At 36.0% G+C, this 15,572-nt stretch overlaps 2 protein-coding genes across 2 annotated transcripts in view; one reads left to right on the forward strand and one right to left on the reverse strand.

Annotated features, from left to right (window-relative positions):
* The window catches only part of LOC134267912 (midasin-like), a gene marked incomplete at its 3' end in the record, with an annotated part of 76,308 nt that overhangs the window by 12,421 nt on the left and 48,315 nt on the right, over positions 1-15,572 (reverse strand). Inside the window, exons 54-59 of the mRNA XM_062750118.1 lie at positions 2,024-2,238; positions 1,508-1,901; positions 1,148-1,339; positions 736-969; positions 399-488; positions 91-266 (exon numbers count right to left, since the gene is read on the reverse strand). Coding sequence (XP_062606102.1) covers positions 91-266; positions 399-488; positions 736-969; positions 1,148-1,339; positions 1,508-1,901; positions 2,024-2,238 — 1,301 coding nt within the window. The remainder of the gene's footprint in view (positions 1-90; positions 267-398; positions 489-735; positions 970-1,147; positions 1,340-1,507; positions 1,902-2,023; positions 2,239-15,572) is intronic.
* On the forward strand, positions 10,903-13,023 carry LOC134267909 (uncharacterized). Its single transcript, XM_062750115.1, has 2 exons — positions 10,903-10,976; positions 11,079-13,023. The coding sequence occupies exon 2, from the start codon at positions 11,096-11,098 to the stop codon at positions 12,737-12,739; it is 1,644 nt and encodes a 547-aa protein (XP_062606099.1). The 5' UTR covers positions 10,903-10,976; positions 11,079-11,095; the 3' UTR covers positions 12,740-13,023.

Below are 15,572 nucleotides of genomic sequence, written 5' to 3' on the forward strand. Positions count from 1 at the left end.
TATCATAAGTAGCATGATATAGTTTTATAAAGTCCTCTTCTCAACCAATGAAATTTCAAACATTTCTATAAAGACAGAATACACATGTACCTTGAAGTTTGCTCTGTCCTGCTCTCCTCCTCTTGACCCCCACAACCAGACACCAGTCTCTCCACTAACAGGATTTTCTGAGCTAGCTTTACGCTGCTGATCACATCTGATGAAATAAACGGGATTTTTCCCAAAAGCAGAGCTGCTTCCCTGATGTGACCTACTGTCTCATGGACCTTTAGAACAAAATGCAAACATTTTTTATATTTCTGAGAAAATTAAAAATAACTGCAGATAAAAATTGAACAGATTTTTTATTTATGAGTAATGCATCAAAACTTATGAAACATCATCAGAAGTACTCCTACCTGACTGGTCACTTTCAGCCTCTCTGTCAGCTGTTGAGCATTGTTTGCTTCTGTGGCACAACCAGCAATAAGTCTTATACCACATCTCACCTGAAACAAACAAGTCAAGTTTCATGTATTCCTTAGTGTTTAACTTCCATAAGATGGGATCTCTACATCAGCATAATATTTCTGACTCCTGAATCAAATCTGGTGTCTGTTCATAATCAAAGAGGTTTTCATTTGGAAGAAAGAGTTAGCAGAAGACAGTCCCCATGTTTTGGATTAAGTGGCTTAAAAGCCACCTGTTTACAATGATGATACACCCAATTTAAGTCACCTGTTGATGTAAACTCACCTGTTGAAGGGCGACTATGAAGGGTGTGGTGATGTCTCTGTACAGAGGGAACTCCTCCTCCAGGGAACGGACCAATCGCTGGTGAGTTTTCTGCCAGGTTCTCTCTTCTGCAATCTCACTGGATAATTCTCCAGAATCACAAACTCTTAATAGCTTTTCCATCAGGTGAATTGTGTGATCGGCAGATCCTTTGGTACTGACAAAGTCCCTTATCATATTCAAAAGTTGTTTGTACTGAAAGAAAACAGTGGATTTCATAAACAAGTAAGAAAACTGACAGTAAGGCACAAAATTTTAATCCTACTTTTTAATATTTTACATGCTTTGCCAAAATTGTTTTGTACAGTTACAATAATTATATTATCATTAACATGTAGTCATCCTATTAATTCTGAAATATAAAGGCACTAACCTGACAAGCACTTGGTCTGTAGGCCTGCTGGGACTGTAAAGCCTCTATCTGTCTCTGTAACTTGTCCTTCCTGTCAATCAAGTGGAGGATCAGAGGATGATGTAGGTGGGAGGGCGTGTCCAGCAGATGTAGACCTGTCATTTGTCTGTGATAGGTGACCTTAACCTCAATATCTGTATTGATCTCCTCCAACTAACAAAAAAATCCAATTCAACTATTATTATTATTATGTAATTTTTAACTATAATTACTATTTACTTTAAAATTATCTTTATTTTATTTTGCAACAGGAAGAAAAAAATATTTACAGAAAAACATTTCTATATTTTTAAAGTAAACATGTGCCCTACTTCATCTTACCTCCCTTTGTTTGAGCTGTAGTTTTATCTGTGTCTTGACCACGGGGTCAACAGGTGACCTTGGTTTGTGGAGGAGCATGCCCAGTAGACCTACATACACCCACTGTCTCCCTACTGTAATCATATCAGCCTCATCATCAGAAACGGCAAGTACTCCATTCAAACACTCCCTGACTATAAATAGATCAGGCCCAATAACTCCGTGTAGGGGATCTGTTATAGTTTGGATTATGTGTTCACTGTCCCTATGAGAGGAATCTTTGTTTTGAAGGCATGTGATGATCTCAGACACACTGTGTTTGTATTTGTCCTCTGATTCCTTTGTTTTAAACATTGACACAGTGGAGTGAAGTATTGATACAAACACTTGGACAATATGCTGTCTCAACAGTTTCCTAAAAGGACAACACAATGACTTTGTATATTTTTAATGTTTGTCATAAAAATCATTTAATTTACTGATTTTCAATAATTCATAAAGCTTGTGAATACACACAACATCTAAATTAAAACTGACCTAGTCTGAAGATTCCCTTTACAGAGCATTGAGCCTTGAGACCAGATATGTTGTGACAGGATCTGTAATTTGTGTAGCCTTGATTTTAAGTCTCTCAGAGGTACATCAACAGTGAGAGGTCTGTCTTGTGATGACTTGTGTGTTTCCTCAGATTCTCCAGCCATCAGGTGGAAGGCAGTCTGACTTAGTACTGACTTATGAAGACTTTCCGGGCCCTGTAATTGTAGTGATAAGTGTGATATTATGAAATCTATTTCTATATGTATTTATTCGTTTTTATTTATTTTTTCAAATCGTTTTGAGAAATAAAATCTTAAAATTTGATTAACCAAAAGTTCTATTGCGCACCTGGATTGAGTTGCCTGAGTAAAGTTTTATTCTATAATTTCATTGGCTCTTTCATTTGATTGGTTATTTCCTATTTTATCATCCAATAATACATTTTCACTATAAGTATAAATTTACCGCGCTTTACTTTGTATATCAGAGCAGTAATACGTTTTCCAGAAAGAAGTTATATTTTAAATCCAGTGTCCATCATATGCATCTTATGGTATGTAATTTGTATATTTAATTATATGTTTCATTGCCATATAAAGATTTGAATTACGTTATTATTTTGATTGCAAACGTTTTACTTTATTGTATTTTTGCATTCAAAGTTGTAAATGAAATGAGTCTGTAAGGTTTCAATTTGAATTGTTTACAGAACACATTTTTTCATGGAGTTCATTTTTCTAAAACGTATACTGTAAGGTAAATTATCTCAAATGTTATTTTCTCAATTTTTGTAATTTTGACTTATTATGTACTTTGTTTATTTTAGATCAATGCCTTTATTTCCTGAATAAATTATGAAAACTTAACATCTACCTTGCTGCTCGGTTACATCATGGCGCTGCGAGAAACAACACCGAGGCATTGATTAGGGAACTTATATTCCACTGATGCGTGTGTGTGGTGATTTCTACTCATCGACAGAGTGTTTGATTTACCTGGGTTTTGTATTGTGAACTGTTTTCATAGGAACGGTAAACGTTAATCGTGAACTTGGAATCTGAACTCTGAAAATGAATAAAAGAGATCTTCAAAACCGTATCCATGAATTGGAACAAGAACTTTTAGAAGAAAAACTTTCCAAGCCAAAAGTTGTTGAAAAACATACATTTATTCCAGAAAGTCGCAAGATTAAAACATTTTCTGGTCGACCTAAAACTGAAAATGATTTGTCAATTGATGACTGGATTGATGATCTAGAAGTAGCGTTTGCAGCTCGTGAAAGGACCGATGCACAGAAAGTCGATCTTATATTTACGCATTTGGAAGGTCAGGCCAAGGACGAAGTGAAATACAGAGAAGATATTCGTAATGACCCTTATGCACTGTTGGATTGTTTACGGACAGCATTCGGAAATCCGGAAAGTGTTATTACGTTACAACAACGTTTCTTTGAGCGACACCAGAAAGAAAGTGAAAAAATTCGTGAATATTCTTATGTGCTTTTGGATCTATTTCAGAAAGTGATTAAGAAAGACAGCAGTGTTTTTCCAGAGAAAGAGCGCACCTTGTGTGAACGATTCGCTAACGGCTTGTGTGACCCATTCATACGCAAGGAAGCGAAACGACTTGTTAGAAGCAAATACGCACCCGTTGATTTCTACACACTTTGAGATGAAATTATCCTATTCAGTGAAGAAGAAACAACGCAACACCATTCAAACACGCAGTCAAAGCTTCCAGACAGTAAACCGGTCGAGAGGATCAGCGATCAGCCAAATTTAAATGTCCCAACACCGGAATCGTCTACAGCGGATCAGCTATTGAAAATCATCCAAGCACAACAAAAGCAGATCGACTCACTAACCAGCCTGATGAAAGATCGCGAAGGCAGTGAACATTCTACGGAACGCCGTTATAGCAACCGTCCGAAGTGCTACAAGTGTGGAAAGCTGGGCCATATACAGAGATTTTGCCGTGTAAAAATGAATGATTCGGAAAACAAGTAACATCTATTGACACGAGTCCGACAATAGATGGCGGTCAACAGGACTCATTGTTTATGCAACGCTTTATAGGGAAGTGTCCTGTGATGGATATTACTGTGTTAAATGTGAAAATCCCGTGCTTAGTCGACACAGGTTCCATGGTTTCAACACTGACAGAAAGCTTTTACAAACAGTTTATTCAGCCATTAGGAACAACCATCATACAAGACAATCTAATTCGACTTAAAGCTGCGAATGGACTTACCATCCCATATATAGGATATGTAGAACTTGATGTCCAATACTTAGGAAAAACTATTCCTCAACGTGGTTTTCTTATAGTCAAAGACTCTGTAGATAGTGAAACGAGGAAGCCTAAAGAAGCTCTACCAGGTCTCATCGGTATGAATATTCTCAGTGTTTGCAAGGATATATTATCTACTTGTAACATTCCAACAAGTGCACATTTACAGGAAGTTTTTACTGAAAGCAACATGTTCGATCACAGGATTGTTAGTGGATTTGCACGAGTGAGCGGGTCAATTCCTATTCGTATACCAGCAAATACTGCCATTGTTATAGAGTGCACTGGACCACATATTGACAGTGATGTCATTGTTAATCCTTTGATTAATGGATCACATCTACACAGGAATTTCTGAACCGTGGATACGTGTGCTACAATCAACAGTGGTAAATTATGGGTTCGTGTAGCCAATATCGGAGATGAGGAAATTTCAGTTAAACCACGTACAAGAATAGGAACTGTGTCTAGATGTGAAGTTGATCCCAATAGATCAAATATTGGATTTAATAGAGTCGGCAGTGTTGAGGAAATATTTATTCAGAGTTGTGACGTCTCAGAGGTTTCGACCCTTGATGATAAATTCACATTACCTGACGACATTTACCATCTCGACTGTAGCAAAGAAGAAAAGACGTTAATAACTTCACTTTTCCAGAAATATAGTGACATTTTCTCGAAGAATGATGACGACATCGGAAGTACAAATACTGTTCAATAGGGCTGTCACGGGTACCCGAAATGACCCGGAACCGCGGAACAATTACTTCGGGACGGGTACGGTTCCGTTTTTCCGGAATTCGGTTCGGGTCCGATATGTATAATAGAGAAGATTTTACTATAAAAATGGCGTCAAAAACGAGAGATTTGATCATTTGTTAGTACATTGTCATGAAAAGGCAGGATTTCTGATTGGCGTCGACCATTTGCCAATAAAATTTCAAAATGGCAGGAAAAAAAAATAAATTTACCTGCCATGTTGGCCTATAAGTTTAACAATGAACGGACAGAATGGCCGATTATCTTCTGTATGTAAAGGCCAGTCGTATAATTTTCCCCCCTTCAGATCCGATTGTTTTTCTCTACTTTCTGCAACTGCCGATTCAATCAGCCAATGACATTTTGGTATAAATAGATCTTGACAAAATACTCTATAATTTTATTTCCAAACCAAACTGCAAGGAGCATAAGAGTAGTGATGAATGTTTAAAACATCGAAGGAATCCATGCCATGTTGTTTTTTTTACCGCCATGATTGAATATGGGGTCGGACTAATAGCAGGAAACGGACAATGTTGCAAAGTTTTACTAAGGGCAAAAAATTATTTTTTGTAATCTTTAAACGTGATTATACATTGAATATCATTAGAGATACAAGTCTAATTTTTGGATTACTATTTTTAAAAATTATATTCCCAAGAAATAAATATATATACAAGTAATAAAAGGTGGGACTAATATAAGTTAAATACCCATTGAATGGAATTAAAAAAAACAATTCCCATTCTGTTTCAATATATTAATTGTGTTTAAAAGAAAGCAAAATAATATTTCCACCTTATTAAAAGGAAAATTATTAAATTAATATTCATATTTGAATATTTTATGTAATAAAATGACTATTTTGTAAAAGTCGGACAGAAATCTGAGCTTGTTTAACTTTTCTATTGGCCTATAATTTTAGGAAGTTTAGGACAGAATGGCCTATAACTTTTCTGGTAAATATTTCAGATGTCCTATAGATACTTAAAAATTATTTCAATCTGAAACCCTGAAAGGTGATTTAAATAATTTGGTACAATTGTTGTCTAGTTAGGAGGCTACTTTAAACTAGTTATAATGTTGCAATTTCTAAGATTAAATGTGGAAATGATACAAATCATGAGCTTTTCTTCCATTACCTACCCGACCCGAGAAACCCGAAACCGAACCTAAAAAAATCAGAACCGACCCGACCCGAAAAATTTTGGAACCGTGACAGCCCTACTGTTCAACATCGCATTTGCCTCACTGATGATAAACCGGTTTCTCAACAGTACCGCCGTATTCCACCATCTCAGTTTGAGGAAGTGAAACAGCACATTAGAAAATTATTGGATAACAGTGTGATCAGGGAGAGTACCAGTCCTTTTGCTTCACCTATTGTACTTGTTCGTAAGAAAGACAACACTCTACGACTTTGTGTGGACTATCGCAAACTTAAAGAGAAGACGATCAAAGACAAGTTTCCGTTACCCAGAGTTGAAGAAACTTTTGATGTGTTACATGGTTCTGTTATGTTTTCTACCATGGATTTAACTTCCGGTTACAACCAAATAGCAGTAGCAGAAGAGGATATAGAGAAAACAGCATTCACAACACCTTTCGGACTATATGAATTTATGCGCATGCCCTTTGGACTTACCAACGCGCCAGCTACGTTCCAGCGTTTAATGCAGCACTGTTTCCGAGAAGAAGTATTCAACATAATGTTAGTTTTCCTAGACGACATCATTGTCTATTCAAAGTCTTTAAGTGAACATATTGAGCGTCTTGACAAAGTGTTTTCTATTCTACGTCAACATGGTCTTAAACTGAAGATGCGGAAGTGTAAATTTTTCCAACCATCTGTGCAATATCTGGGACATATTGTGAGTAAAGACGGCATCAGCACTGATAGTGAGAAGATCAAATGCATAGTTAATTGGAAAACACCTGAAAATGTGAAAGAAGTGAAATCATTCTTGGGATTTGCGGGCTACTATCGCCGTTTTATTCGACATTTCTCACAGATTGCGGAACCATTACTTAAAATTGCCAAGCTTAATATGAAACATCCGAAGACAAAATTTGGTGATAAGTGGACAAAAAGTTGTCAGGATTTGTTTGAACAGCTGAAAACACAGTTATCTAGTGCTCCTTTACTTGGATATGCTGACTTCACATTACCATTCATCGTAGAAACTGATGCAAGTGCACATGGACTAGGAGCCGTTATTTCTCAAGTGCAGAATGGACGTACTGTCGTTATTGCATACGCCAGCAGAACTCTTCGACCTAATGAACGTTCCGCAAAGACCATGAGTAGCCTGAAACTTGAACTTTTAGCACTTAAGTGGAGTGTGATGGAGAAATTCAGAGACTATTTACTAGGAAACAAGTTTGTGGTACTTACAGACAACAACCCGTTGAAATACCTTTCGTCAGCTAAACTTGGTGCTTATGAACAGAAATGGGCTTCATAACTAGCAGATTTTGATTTCGAGATAAAGTACCGACCGGGAAAACAGAATAGCAACGCAGACGCATTATCAAAACTTCCCATGAAAAGTGTTGATGTTTTTAGTGAATGCATTCATGGATCTATTGTTCCTTTGGATATTAAAACTGTGCATTCCTCAGTGTTATTCATTGAATCAGCTACTGTCACTCATGCAGAAACATTTCCTGGATATTCAAAGGATGATATCAGTGAATTGCAAAGAAAAGATGCAGTGATTTCAAAGTGTACGCATTTCCTGGAGACAAACACTGTTCCTAAACCAAGTTTTTCGAGGAAACAGAATAAGAAAGTGCAAGTTTTGTTAAGGCAATTAAAATACCTGTGTATTTCTGATGGTGTTATTCTCAGGAAGATTAAAGATCCAAAATTAGGAGAGCTCACGCAGATTCTACTTCCGGAGTGTTTGAAGGACTTAGTGTTAGAGTGTCTCCATGATCAGAATGGTCATCAAGGTATAGAAAGAACATTCAATATGATTTGACAGCGATGTTATTGGCCAAAAATGTTTCTGGATATTAAAAACTACTGTAAAAAATGTGACCGTTGTGCAATATCCAAGATTCCACCACCCAAAGTGCATACTAGTATGGGACACCTTACAGCATCCGAACCATTGGAGTGTTTAGCGATAGATTTTTCTGTGTTGGAAAAAGCGCAAGGATTTGAGAATGTTTTAGTGATCACAGATGTTTTCTCAAAGTGGACTATAGCCGTTCCGACACGAGATCAGACAGCCCAAACAGTAGCCAGAGTGTTAGTGAACGAGTTTTTCTTTAAATTTGGAGTATTCAAACGTATACATTCAGACCAGGGAAAGTGTTTTGAAGCGGAGATTATTCAGCAACTGTGTACCCTTTACCGTATTAAAAAGACAAGAACGACTGCGTACCATCCTCAAGGAAACGGACAGTGCGAGCGCTTCAACAGGACGCTACACGATTTACTCCGATCTCTACCCCCAGCGAGGAAGCGGAAGTGGCCGGAATACATCAAGGAGCTTGTGTTTTCGTACAACGTGACACCTCATTCGTCAACCGGGTATTCACCCTATTACCTGATGTACGGACGCGACCCATACCTGCCGATAGATTTCCTATTAGGACGGAACACCAATCTTCCAACCGACGACATCAGTCTGGACCGGTGGATTGAACTTCATTCGGAAAAGTTACAATTCGCGTACAACAGGGCAAAGGCAGAGATTCAGCGGAACGAAGATGAGCGGAGACAGAGACACGATGCAGAAAAAGTGAATGATGAGTTGCACATCGGTGACCGTGTATACGTAAGAAAAAGAGGGATCAAAGGACGCGATAAGATACAAGATAAGTGGAGACCAGAAGTGTTCACCTTTGTTTGAAAACCGTTTCCATCCGTATACAGTGTGCGTTTGGAAAACGACGATTCTAAGACCAGAAACGTGAACAGACAGGAGTTGAAGCCAATTCATCAGTGATTGTGAATATGTGTGATAAAAAGTTATTTCTTGTTCTGTGAAATGGAGGAATTCAATTGATTCGTGTTTATATCTATATGTATTTATTATTATGTAAATTTGATATTATTATAATCTGAGGACAGATTAACAATTTTCCAGGGGAGTATGTGATATTATGAAATCTATTTCTATATGTATTTATTCGTTTTTATTTATTTTTTCAAATCGTTTTGAGAAATAAAATCTTAAAATTTGATTAACCAAAAGTTCTATTGCGCACCTGGATTGAGTTGCCTGAGTAAAGTTTTATTCTATAATTTCATTGGCTCTTTCATTTGATTGGTTATTTCCTATTTTATCATCCAATAATACATTTTCACTATAAGTATAAATTTACTGCGCTTTACTTTGTATATCAGAGCAGTAATACGTTTTCCAGAAAGAAGTTATATTTTAAATCCAGTGTCCATCATATGCATCTTATGGTATGTAATTTGTATATTTAATTATGTGTTTCATTGCCATGTAATGATTTGATTTAAGTTATTATTTTGATTGCAAACGTTTTACTTTATTGTATTTTTGCATTCAAGTTTTAACTGAAAAGTAATGAGTCTGTAAGGTTTCAATTTGATTTGTTTACAGTACACATTTTTTCATGGAGTTTATTTTTTCTTAAACGTATACTGTAAGGTAAATTATCTCAAATGTTATTTTCTCAATTTTTGTAATTTTGACTTATTATGTACTTTGTTTATTTTAGATCAATGCCTTTATTTCCTGAATAAATTATGAAAACTTAACATCTGCCTTGCTGCTCGGTTACATAAGCAACATTTAAATTTCATCAAAATATTTGACATCTGACTGGCTTTCAAGTTTAAGATTTTGTCATATCTGGGGATCAAGAGCACACAATAATAATAAAATAACGTTTGCTTTTTTCCAGAGGATATGGTACTGCAATCATGCATGTGTTTGTTCAGAGGTGTGATAAGTCCTGTGCTAAATGGATTGATTGAATGTGCCACCACTTGCCGGTGGAGAGATGCAAATTTTGTCCTTGGCACTGTAGGGCCATTGAACACTGAGGGATCCTTTTTGTGCCAGCACTTACTGCAACACGAGACCTTGGTTAATATGATATCATCCAAAGTACCAGTTTCTTTCCCACAGTGGGATTTGAACCCAAGACATATGGATCAACTTCTTACTTCACCACTCTAAAGCAGACATTCTTACCACTGCAACACATGGGAGAACTGTGCTACATGGAAGTGACTTTATTTGCAACTGGATGGATGTTGAGTGCTGTTTGATTTGCTCTTTGCAAGGGGATGCTCCACTTTGCAATGCCCTTTGTTGAAAATCATACAGTAATACAACATTCTCTATTTAATGACTTTGGGCATAACTTGTTACTGTATATTTTGTCCCATTGTTAATCTTGATCAAGTTAGGGTGATCAATTTTTTTTAATTCATGTCTTTATAGTGAATTCTGACTAAAATACAGGAATTCCAGAATGTTAGATAAGATTATAGTACATGAGAATAATCAGGGTCAATATATTATTAATAAACCAAATGAATTCTTTAAATATTTAAATTATAAGCATATTTAAAGAACCAGGGTCATTAAAAATTATATTTTTTTCACTCTTTTGCTCTTGTGTTATTTTTATATCTGTTATTTAAATTATAGTCGCTGTTTGCTAGTCTGACCCATTTATTCTCTTATCATTCAATTTTTGCACTGTTGCAAAGACTGCATGGAGATTTAAAATATTTTTGTCATTCGGCTCACCTCAGCTATTTACAGTATCCCGGCCTCATTGCTTTTTTTTTTATAGCAGGAAGTAAATTAAATTTTACCTGGATACACGTCATACATTACAAATGGCCGACATTTATCACGACTTGGAGATAATGTGAAAGAGATTTATCTACTAGACTACAGAGAAGGTTATACTTTAGTAAGTGTTGAGCATGTTGAAAGCTATACACACTCATACCACTACTTAGAGTGTCTTCATTACCTACACTCTGGTAATAACTATTTTTTAGAGTTTGAATCAACAACAATGGACCAGGTACCAGATACAGCCCAGCACTTTATTGAGTGTGACACAGAATCCTGTAGGAACTTCTCTGAATTCTACTGCAATACCTGTCATCAGCGAATCTGTGATAATTGCAAACAGCGCCATCTACAGCAGAACAATGGACATGAGATTGTCCTCTATCACGAGAGGAAAAGAAAACTTCCTTCAGAGAAATGCAGGATCCACCCCACACAAGATATAGATGTTTACTGTGATGATTGCCAGGATCCTGTCTGTTCTATATGCTTTGAGCAACATCACAGTGTCCATGATAAAAGTGACCTAGAAATCATCTACAATGACATTCTACAGCAATGTAAGAAAGGAATAACTGAGATTTGGAAAGCAGTTATTCCTGAAGCTAAAAATAATGTTGAATTAATTGGGAAAAAGAGAGAAAATGTCAAAAAAGAAATTGCCAAGTTTAGAGTTTACATGACGAAGAGAGCAGATGAACTGAAAAAGGCTGTTGATAGTATACTAAATGATAATAACAAAAAACTGGATGAGATTGAGAACTCTGTCCTAAATGAAATGAGAGAACAACAGAAGAAAACAGAGGAATGTATAGAATACCTGGAAAAAATGATTGCAGATTATGAGAGTAAAATACCTTCCATTAAACAGAAAGAACTCATGAAGTTCCAGTTAGACATTTCATTAGCTACCCTGAAAATGCCTAGCAAATCTGAACCAAAACTGCCAATTTTTACATTAGGTAAAGTAAATAAACAAGAAATAGTCAAACAGTTTTGTGAAATTGAACTCGGTTCATCAGAAAGGTTTATGCTTTCTTCTGTCGGAAAAGTAAGCGAAACAACTATTCAGGAACCTGGAACTTTCCACTTGTCTCCCTTGCCCCCCAATAAATTTTGGGCTACTGATAACTTTAGAAATCTCATTCAGTATGACATGGAAGGAAATATCCTGCAGAAAATATCCACCAGTAGGATTTATATCCAAGATGGTAACCACACAGTCACAACAGAGGGAGAACTTCTTTACACAGAAAACAGTGAAAGAATCATCTTCAGAGTCTCTAGTGACATGTCCACTATCACACATATCCAAACAGGGAGCTGGATACCTGGAGCCATCTACTCCTCTCCTATCAATAGAAACATATTAGTTGGGATGCTTACAAAGTCAATCAGTAAAATAACCAGATACAACAAAGAAGGAAGAAAGCTGCAGGATATAGAGTGGGATGATAAAGGACAAAGGCTATATCAAAGTGCACTTTACATCACAGAGAATATCAATGGTGACATCTGTGCATCAGACTATAAGGCCAAAAAGGTGGTGGTGGTGACTGCATCAGGAGAGTACCTGTTCTCTTACTCTGGCCATCACTCTCAGTCTGAATTTCGCCCAACTGGAATCTGTACAGATGTCCTTGGACATATTTTAGTGTGTAATAGCTATTATTCATTAAATGAGAATTTCTCTAGTGTCCACCTATTGGACATCAATGGTCAGTTCCTGTCTCTTCTACTCACACCAGAACAATGTCCTCCATCTCCCCGTGCTCTCTGTATTGATGATCAACACAATCTGTGGGTCGGGGAATTAGAAAGTTCCACTGTCTATGTGTACAAGTATTTGAAGAACACAGAAATATGACATTTTATATACTGTATAATTAATTGTTTATGCTTGATCACTTTGTGTTACAAACAGCCTCTCATAGTACTAGTTAAGAAATGAATAACATCAAAAGTTAAAAAGCTCAATGGAATATGAACTTAATTAGTTACATGTCTTTGACCAAATTCTTTGGGGATCATAGGGCTTCCCAATAGATTTGATAATCTTTACCTTAACCTTGTTGTTGAATACTTATATCTACATTTGAGACAAATATTACTCAAACACCAAGCCAGATATGTTATGACTACCCACAGATAAAACAATACGAGAAATGGCAACCTATGGTATTTATCACTTGTAATTTTATAATGTTTTTATTAGTGTTGGCAACAAGTACCCGGTTAACCGTCGAACGTTGCGAGTATCTGTTAGTAAAACTGCTATTCGGTTACTCGGATAAAATAAATTCTACATAGTAAAGGCATAGAAAATGAATCTTTAATTAAGTGTATACCAACTTACACATTTCCCTAATTTTAGGTACCGTTAGACTTAATCTAGTGCATGGTTGTAGTGAATGAAATTGTTTTGATTAGTTTGCACAGTTTATATAATTGATAGCTTTGATTGCTTGGGGTATACATACAGTTGTATTTTGAAGGCCTGAGTTATAATTACCTCATTTGATAATTAATCTAAAAACGAGATGCCGCCGCAGACATAATAAGCTTGGAGTTGTAACAAAAGAACAGCTAATTCAAAATCTGTTAAATCACCTAAGCTTAAATTATTCGGAAACCAGCTATTTACTGGACACTCCACATATTAACTATTAATTATGGAGTATGTAAATAATTATCACTCGGAGTTCCTCTGATGACTCGTTACCTCGCACATAACCTCGGACGTCAACGGTGATCTACCATCTTGCTGATTCAGTCATGTGATCTTGTCTGAATTTCTTTCAAATGTCATACATTTGAAATCGGAGTTATTTTGTGGCACACTCAACAGTTTTTTCTTGCTTTCAAAGCCTGTTAAAATGAGGATGTAATCAAAACCTGTTTACGATAAAGAATTGCATAAATTAAGAAACTTTTTCGAAGAACGTTATGCAGAGCGAAATATGAAATGAGTGATAAGGCAGGTTCCGGCGGAGAAATGTAAGGATCTGTTGCGTATTCCTCCACTAATCACATCCGAGGTTTGAATGGAGCCTAGCAGAGTCAGCCGAGGATTGCCGATTGAATAATTATTCTCCTTGATTGCGACATATTTCGGCTTGGAGCTGAAAAAGCGTAAAATAGTGATTGACATTTTTTGTCATCTTTGTGTGCCGAATTCCCTATTAATTTTCTTTATTTTAAAGTCGTAAATCTTGGACGATATCGTATGTGTGTGTTGTAAATATAATGTCCCTATACAGTATATTTGTGCATTACAACTACCGATAAATATAGAATACGATATATAATAGATATTGATACTTTTACTAAAAATCATCCGAGTAACCGGGTACTCGATCGGAAGATAAAGCGAGTAACCGGTTACTAAAAATCATCCGATTTGCCAACACTAGTTTTTTTAATAAGGTCAAAAAAGTAAATATACCACAATCATTGTTGATTCAGGGTTAAATTATTAATAAGTTTTGCTTATTTCACACATCAAGCATGCATTCTATTCTTGTATGCACTTGCTTCAAACAACCAAATTTCTATCCTTATTATTCTTAGCTCTCTGGCAACAGAAAAATGCTCAATATGTCCACAGTTCAAAATAACTAAAAGTGAAGTAGTAACCATAGAACATACATTATGCTTCAAGAGTGTACTATATTTGTGATCGTTTTCTGAATATCACCACAAAAAAGGTATTTACATGTATTATAGTGGGGTTTTTTTAAGGCAAAAAAAAAAAAATCAATCAATAGTTTCTCAGGCCAAAAAAGTCAGAATTCAATGTGGCCGGCAGGTTTTTTTTTTCCAGGTTGACACCTTTTAAGCCATTTGTTTAATAAAATGATAATATCTACTTATTCTTAATTTTTTTTCTCTGAAATTACTTATAATATGTATTCAACTTTGAATAATGCTAATCCAAATTTCTTTTTTAAAGTGAATTCATTAAAAACTGTAAATTTTGAAAAACAAGAGGCCCATGGGCCTTATAGGTCACCTGAGCATCATGCAACAACTTTCAAATGATTGAATTTGGTTCATGTTTTAAGCTAGATGCTATGGCATTCACAATTTTGAAAGAGGCACCATTGCTAATCATAACTATACTTAGCAATTGTTAAGTTTGTTTACTTAATACCGATAAGCAGGGTAGGGGAACAAAAAAGTATGTCAACTAATCAGTAATATTCAGCAATAATCAGGAGTGCTCCTACCACACATGAACCCCTGACCCTAGGTCTACACATTGCACAATTTTTGAAAAGGCACACTTGCTTATCAAAAATGTTTGATTAATACCAAGGATCAGATTTCAAACAATTCATTTTCAGTATATAAGTAGAGTCCCCCCCTCCCCATTTTGGTATCCCTGACCCAGGGGCCTTGAAATTCACAATTTTGGAAGAAGAGCCCAATTCATAACTATGTAAATAGTTCATCTGCTTATTACCCAGGAGTAGAGAAAAAGATTTTCATAGATGTACTGTATTTTCACCATATAATCATTAAAGTGCCCCGCCCTAACACCAGAACCCCTGACCCTGGGGCCATAAAATTCACAATTTTGGTAGAGGCACTCTTGCTGAACATAACTATGTACTTAATTAGTTTATTTAAAACCTAGGAGCAGAGAAGATTTTCAAATATTTCATGCATTTTCACTATATAATCAATAGAGCCCCGCC

Source organism: Saccostrea cucullata, unplaced genomic scaffold (assembly GCF_032062105.1).
Source record: "Saccostrea cucullata isolate Sc308-1 unplaced genomic scaffold, CSIRO_AGI_Scuc_v1 ctg1523, whole genome shotgun sequence".
Lineage (NCBI taxonomy): Eukaryota > Metazoa > Mollusca > Bivalvia > Ostreida > Ostreidae > Saccostrea > Saccostrea cuccullata.